Source organism: Argentina silus (assembly GCF_951799395.1).
Source record: "Argentina silus genome assembly, chromosome: 17".
Lineage (NCBI taxonomy): Eukaryota > Metazoa > Chordata > Actinopteri > Argentiniformes > Argentinidae > Argentina > Argentina silus.
The window spans coordinates 15,697,740-15,705,239 of record NC_139671.1 but is presented as its reverse complement, the minus strand read 5'-3'; the positions used below and the strand labels follow the sequence as shown (position 1 = coordinate 15,705,239).

The 7,500-nt window shown below is 49.0% G+C and overlaps 1 protein-coding gene across 1 annotated transcript in view; it reads right to left on the bottom strand.

Moving 5' to 3' along the window:
* ift172 (intraflagellar transport 172) overlaps window positions 1–7,500 on the bottom strand; it is a 37,464-nt gene that overhangs the window by 11,325 nt on the left and 18,639 nt on the right. The window contains exons 25-33 of the mRNA XM_083688351.1: window positions 7,458–7,500; window positions 7,043–7,132; window positions 6,714–6,811; window positions 4,915–5,050; window positions 4,276–4,392; window positions 3,157–3,299; window positions 2,705–2,798; window positions 1,860–1,924; window positions 876–1,056 (exon numbers count right to left, since the gene is read on the bottom strand). The exon at window positions 7,458–7,500 is cut by the window's right edge and continues 102 nt beyond it. Of these exons, the coding sequence (XP_083544477.1) occupies window positions 876–1,056; window positions 1,860–1,924; window positions 2,705–2,798; window positions 3,157–3,299; window positions 4,276–4,392; window positions 4,915–5,050; window positions 6,714–6,811; window positions 7,043–7,132; window positions 7,458–7,500 (967 nt within the window). The remainder of the gene's footprint in view (window positions 1–875; window positions 1,057–1,859; window positions 1,925–2,704; window positions 2,799–3,156; window positions 3,300–4,275; window positions 4,393–4,914; window positions 5,051–6,713; window positions 6,812–7,042; window positions 7,133–7,457) is intronic.

Sequence of the window (7,500 nt, the reverse complement as noted above, 5' to 3'; positions counted from 1 at the left end):
AGCATTCGCTCTGTCAGTCAGTACACAGAGAGAATATTGAGAAGACTCGAATGTGAAGCCTGTGATTATTATTATTGTTGGATGCTCAGGGCCCCAATTTGCCTCCGTTAAAGAGCGTCACGCAACAATGCAGCTTCACGGTGGCAAAGGTCGCTAAGTCGGTAATTTCGTTTCAGTGAAGTTTCAGCGAGCGGGGAGGAGGAGGTCAGGTCTCCGGCAATCGGTGGGCGGGGGAAGATTGTAAATGAGACGAAGACGTCCGTCCTGAGCTCCATCAGGATTCCAGCCATTGTCTCACGTCAGATAGCGTGACTAAAAAGAGACACGCGGGAAAGTCAGGACGCGGGATCGTCGTCGAGCACACGGACCTGCGATGCGCACAGTTCCAATTAATTATATTCATTATATTAACCCAATATTATATTAACTTCCCTCCCGATATGTGTATATGAACTCCCCTCCCTATATCACCATGGATTGAAGAAGTGGAATTTGACTTTCCAGATGAGAAGTGGAACTTTCCAGATGAGACTGACAACCGTCTTTGTAGTTTGTGCGTAAAGGCTCTCCGCACCTACTTTTCATGAAGTAGGTGTGCACACTTTCCTGCATCACCAAAGACCGACTTTTACTTTGTCAGCTAATCTTGACTCGGAATAAGAAATCTACCGTGGGAGTGTCGCTGAAACACAGAAACTCAGACGCTCTTCTTCAGAAGAGACATCTACCTCACTCAGTTTAACTCTAGATCAGTGCCCCATCCGGGGACACCAACACATTAGTACATAGATTCTATGCTTACTATGGACACTGTCATTTATAGTTTTTGATGGCTAGCTAGTCTACAGAGGCAGTAGTGGTGAGTTCTGTCTGACCTTGTAGTATTTGATGGCCAGCTCTGGCCTCTGAGCTCTCAGCAGGAAGGCCTCGGCTCTCTGGAAGTCCTTCTGGTCAAAGCAGAACTTGGCTTGGCGAACCAGCACGTCGGACACACTGTCTGGGTCATGGGCCTCTGCCACCTTCTGGGCTCCAGCCCAGTCCTGGTTGTGGACATACCTGGGTGGGACGCACAAACACAAGTCACACACACACACACACACACACACACACACACACACACACACACACACACACACACACACACACACACTGGCTATATTGTCACTATATATGATGTTACCTTACATAAAGCATAGTTACCAAAGTTAAATAACATTCCATGGGTGCAGTACATCTCAGTGAGCCAAGTGGCTCTGACAATGTGTGTGTGTTTGTGTGTTTGTGTGTGTGTGTGTGTGTGTGTGTGTGTGTGTGCCTACAGTACAGAGCTCAGAGCAGTGTTCCTTTATTCCAGACCCTAGAGAAGAAGCCTCACCAGGAACCAGAGATCTAACACTGCCTGTGCCAACACCCCACTCTCCCTGCTACCAATGTGAACATCCCTCCAACCAAACCTGCCTGCAGAGGTTGTGTGTGTGTGTGTGTGTGCATGTATGTGTGTGTGTGTGTGTGTGTGTGTGTGTGCGTGCGTGTGTGCGTGTGTGTGTGCGTGCATGTTGTGTGTGTGCATGTGTGTGTGTGTGCATGTGTGTGCGTGTGTGTGTGTGTGCATGTGTGTGTGTGTGTGTGTGTACGCAGGATGAATAGGGAGCTAGCTGTGAGAGGGAAAGAGCTGCACTGGCACCATGGCTTCCTTTTGAAGTGGAATTCAGGAAGGCTTGAAGCCTGACTCCTGTAGGGGACATATACCAGAGCAGAGCGCGACTCCACTACCTTACACACACACACACACACACACACACACACACACACACACACACACACACACACACACACACACACACACACGGTATACTTACATCAGCACTGCCTCCTTGGGCTTCCCTGCTTTGATGAACTCCGTCTCAGCTTCGAGGAACTTGCCCTTGAAAAAGAAACATCATCACGGCTCAGTGCTCGACGATGGATTAATAATTCATATCTGACATTTAATGGCCGGACTGAAAGGAGGCGCGGCGCGCTGAGACACACATTTTGGGCCGGCACTGAAGGAAAATGATTAGGAATCTTTGAGAGGAGGTGAGCCGAAGAAGAGTAACCTTAGCTGATTGAAGCCTGTTTTTCGGAACAAAAACAAAGCACTTTCAATCGATTATTCTCCACTGAGCATGTTGTTAAGTGCAGGATAAGGCTCTTTTTATGGGTTCAGGAGACCAGCCCAGAGAGCCTGTGATGTGGAGGAGGTGATGTAGGCTTATGAAGGGGTTGATGGACAGACAGACATGGACTTCTACTGACATTACACTACCCCTGAGGTCATCTTACAAACTTTGATGTCGCAGTGTAATGTCCTTTTAAAGGTTGTGGTGTGGTATTGTATGTGATGTGGCAGTAACAAGGTGTAAGGGTGTAAAGGTGTGGTATGAGATGTACAGCAGGAGTGTGGTAAGGTGTGGTATTTGATGTACAGCAGGAGTGTGGTAAGGTTTGGTATTGTGGTACAGAGCAGGAGTGTGAGGTAAAGGTATGGTATTGTGGTACAGAGCAGGAGTGTGAGGTAAAGGTATGGTATTGTGGTGTACAGCAGGAGTGTGAGGTAAAGGTATGGTACTGTGGTGTAGAGCAGGAGTGTGAGGTAAAGGTGTGGTATTGTGGTATACAGCAGGAGTGTGGTAACGGGTCTGGCAAAGGCGAGGTACGTTACCTCATCCTCCAGGTACATAGCGTTCTTCAGGTGGATCTCGGGGATCTTGTTCTTGTTGGACAGGCGAGCCAGCTCAAAGGCAAAGTCAAAGGAGCTGAGGGAGGGCAGGAGAAGGCTCATTACGATGCAGCTCACAGAGGCACAGCAACATTGACTCTTCTCATTGACATGAACGGGGCGAGACCTAACCATGGAAATATAATCCCATCGCCTTCTATTCATTGTTATTCTATGAACCCAACAGTGGGCTAGTATTACACGGTTCAGGCTGTGAGTTACAGCGAAACATCGCTTTTCCAATTCGATATAGTAGGTACCACTGACTGAACTCTGACCGCAGGGAGATTCCTCATAACCGCATCAACATGAAAGAGATATTGAAAATCAAAATCAGCACGTCAATGTTGGAACCCCAGAGGTTCAAAGGCAGCGCCTGATATGGATGTGCTCACCAGTTTTCTGCAGCAAAGTCAATGGCCGTCTCCAGCAGACCAAACTTGTTGAGCAGTTTGACGGCCGCCTCCCCTCCCAGACTCTTGGCCCACAGGTAGGCCACCTGCTTATGGGCGCTGACTCCCCCATGGTTCTTAGCCACCTGTCTCACACACACACACACACACACACACACACACACACACACACACACACACACACACACACACACACACAGACACACAGACACACACACACACACACACACACACAGACACGTGCGCACCCACACAAACACGCACGCAGACATGCACACACACACACACACACACACACACACACACACACACACACACACACACACACACACAAACACACACACAGAAGGAGAAGGGGAAGAGAAACAGCACACAACTGATTAATATGCCAGCAGCACCTCAACCTTCTTCACTGCCTCACGTTACACAGCACATGTTCTGGGTTCAGAGAGAGAGGGAGGAAGGAGAGAGACAGAGAAAGAGGGAGAGAGAGAGAGAGCGAGGCAGAGGGAGAGAGAGCGAGGCAGGCGAGGGAGAGCGGTACAGCCAAAGTAAAGCTCTTTATAAATGAATGAATTACTGAGAGCTGCATAAAATGGGTGTCTATTTAATGTTCTGTGTCCTCTGCCTCGGGGTACAGTTGACTGACATGAGCCTCTGGTCCGTCTGTATTTGTCCAGATGGAGAGAACTGAAAGACAGGAGTAGTTGGAGGAGATGTGGGTTTTTAAAGATGCTGTTAGAAGTGTGCAGCGTGCAGAATCTGCAGCGTGCCACAGCCACCCTGTGCTAAGTGGTCGGTCTTGGTACCTACAGGCTCGGTGTACTGACAGGCTCGGTGTACTGACAGGCTCGGTGTACTGACAGGCTCGGTGTACAGACAGGCTCGGTGTACAGACAGACTCGGTGTACTGACAGACTCGGTGTACTGACAGACTCGGTGTACTGACAGACTCGGTGTACTGACAGACTCGGTGTACTGACAGACTCGGTGTACTGACAGGCTCGGTGTACAGACAGGCTAGGTGTACTGACAGACTTGGTGTACTGACAGGCTCGGTGTACTGACAGACTTGGTAACTACAGTATCTGAGGTCTGTACCCTGTATGCCTCCTCCCACATGTCGTTGATGCGGTACATGTTGACAGCAGACTTCCACTCCTGACCCTCCATGTAGTGATACTCCGCCTCGGAAAACCTGGACTCCGCCTCCATCTCCTAGGAGAAGAACACGGATGTTGTTGTTGTTTTTTTAAATACTTTCGTAGATAAGCTAAACATTCCTGATGATTAGAAACCTTTCAGGCAGTTAAGATGGCAAAGCTAAAATCACAGATAGTTCCTCTCAGAGTGTTAGTATTAGTAGTTCACTACCGATCTTCCGCCGTAGATTGAAGACCCATCTCTTCAGGCTACATCTTAACTGTCCCTCCTAAAGACCTCTTCACCCCCACTACCCCCATGTAGAAGTTTCTCGACTGTAAATAAATTAATAATAATTTTTAAAATTCCTTCCTTCTTTTAGCATTGTGACTGCCAGTGGCCCCTGGTCCTAGCATAGATTACTTTTTGTTATGATAATTGATGGATAGATGATTCACTTCCTTAGACAAATGTATTTGTTGTAAGTCGCTTTGGATAAAGGCGTCTGCTGAATGTAATGTAAAATGTAGAACATTTGGCTCTATAAAGAAACACAGCTAAGAACCACTATGGACAGCAGCGCCCCCTATGTGTGACCTTGGCCAGGTGCAGGTGTGTCTCAGCCAGCAGGTCAGAGTGGTGCTTGGCCACCAGGCGGATCATGTCGTCAAACATCTTGTTCTTCTTGTACATGCTGATGGCCTGGTCAGGCTGCTCTATCGTCGCAAACAGCCTGAGGACACAGACACACACACACACACACACACACACACACACACACACACACACACACACACACACACACACACACACACACACACACACACACACACAACAGCGTTAATACAGGCAAACACACATGACAATGTTCATACACACACACACACACAGACACACACACTACAGATTGAATGCGCACGCATGCATGCGCACACACACACACACACACATACACACACATTACAGCGTGAATACACACACACATCCATAGAGACACAGACACGCAACAGAGTGAATACGCTGAATGTGCTACACACACACACACACACACACACACACACACACACACACACACACACACACACACACACACACACACACACAGACACACACAGACACACACAGACACACACACACACACACACACACACCATGGTCTGATTGCATCGCTATGCATGGAGATGAAGAATTACTCCATCTGATTACAAAAAAAAAAAAGAGCCCAAAATATCATCTCTCATCACAAAACAATGTTGCCCTTTGCTGATGAATTTTGCTCCACATTTCTCAGAGCAGGGATCAATAAGGCAGGCCGGTGTTGGGATGACATGGGCTTGGGGAACAGGGTGACATATTGTCTTTGTGGGAGATTACCTTGGTCTAATGCGGAGGGTTACGGGGGGCTGCTTTACAAGCAGAGAGCGGAGCAAGCCGTAGATTGTTCAGGCTACGGTCGTCCACCCGCCCGACCAACCGCGTGTGAAATGATTGCATTCAGTCAAAACGCCGGGGCACCTTATCAAAGTTCAATTTGCAATCAATTGCACTGCAATTGAACACTTTTGTTTATCAATTTGTTGCAGTCAAAACCTTGACCTGAGCTGCAACTGACAATTTCTCAGCACTAAGTGACTGAAATATAAAGCAGAAGTCCCTGAATCCAATGTGGGCAAACTTTGCCTCGCCCGTGGTAAAATCCATAATTAATTTAGCAGCGGGGGTTTTGGTCGATAAGGCTGAAAACAGGGGAGGGAAATGAATGAGAGAGAGAGGAAGGGACAGAGGGAGAGAGGAGAGGAATAGGGGAAAGTGAGGGGGGGGGGGGCAGAGATGGAATGAAAGAAAGATGAGGAGAGAGAGAGAGAGAGAGAGAAAGAGAAAGAGGGTGAGAGAGGCAGAGAGAGAATGAGAGACGCAGAAAGAGAGAGAGGGTGAGAGAGGCAGAAAGAGAGAGAGGGTGAGAGAGGCAGAAAGAGAGAGAGAGTGAGAGGCAGAAAGAGAGAGAGAGTGAGAGGCAGAAAGAGAGAGAGGGTGAGAGGCAGAAAGAGAGAGAGGCAGAAAGAGAGAGGATGAGAGGGGCAGAAAGCGAGAGAGAGGCAGAAAAAGAGAGAGAGGGGCAGAAAGAGAGAGAGAGCGAGAGAGGAGCAGAAGATAAGGCCTTTTCACACTGCACTTATTGTTGCTATGGTTATCTCAGTTAAACCAGGGCTTCAGTTCACAAGTGTAAATAAATCGTTAACCTAGGGTTAACACTAAGCCCAGGGTTAACAGATGTGTGGCCCTGGGCTAAGGATAGCCCTAGACTAAGAAACTGCAGTGTTAAAAAGCCCTAGAGAGAGAGAGAGAGAGAGAGAGAGAGAGAGAGAGAGAGAGAGAGAGAGAGATAGTGAGGTTACCTCTCTGCCTCCTTGTATTTCCCCTCCTTCTCCAGGTCCTGGGCCCGGCTGATGTACAGAGCTGACACGTCCTCCTGGGTCATACACTTCACTGCCAGCTGAAGGATGACAAAAGGAGTGTGAGAGAGAGAGTGTGTGTGTGTGTGTGTGTGCACGCATGAACACTAAAAGTACTTAAAACCCACTACTTTTTTTTCTCTCACTTTTGCTTTCACTCCAATTCATTTTTCACAAGAAAGGAGACAGGTGTGTGTGTGTGTGTGTGTGTGTGTGTGTGTGTGTGTGTGTGTGTGTGTGTGTATTGAGGAGGGCACTAGAGCCAGACGTACCTTATGAGCTTCCTCCCAGCGTCCAGCCACAGTGTACATGTCGATGGCGTCTTTGATGTGATCGCCTCTCACGAACAGGCGCTCTGCCACCTACGTCCCCCAGGGAAACAGACACAGACAGGTGAGTCTCTGTCTGTGGCTGGGAGGTCTAACACTCACTTAGCTACAGTAATATGCTTAGGCACTGCGTTAAATATGCTGCCTCCGTCCTTCCCTCCCTCCCCCCCCCCCTCCCTCCTTCCCTCCCCCCCTCTCTCCCTCCTTCCCTCCCTCCTTCCTCCCCTCCTCCTTCCCTCCCCACCTCTCTCCCCTCCCTCCCTCCTTCCCTCCCTCCTTCCCCCACTTCCCTCCATCTCTCCCTCCTTCCCTCCCTCCCTCCTCTCCATCCCTCCCTCCCTCCTCTCCCGGGCCTCACCTCGTACTCCTGTATGGAGGCGTAGTATTGCCCGATCTTCAGG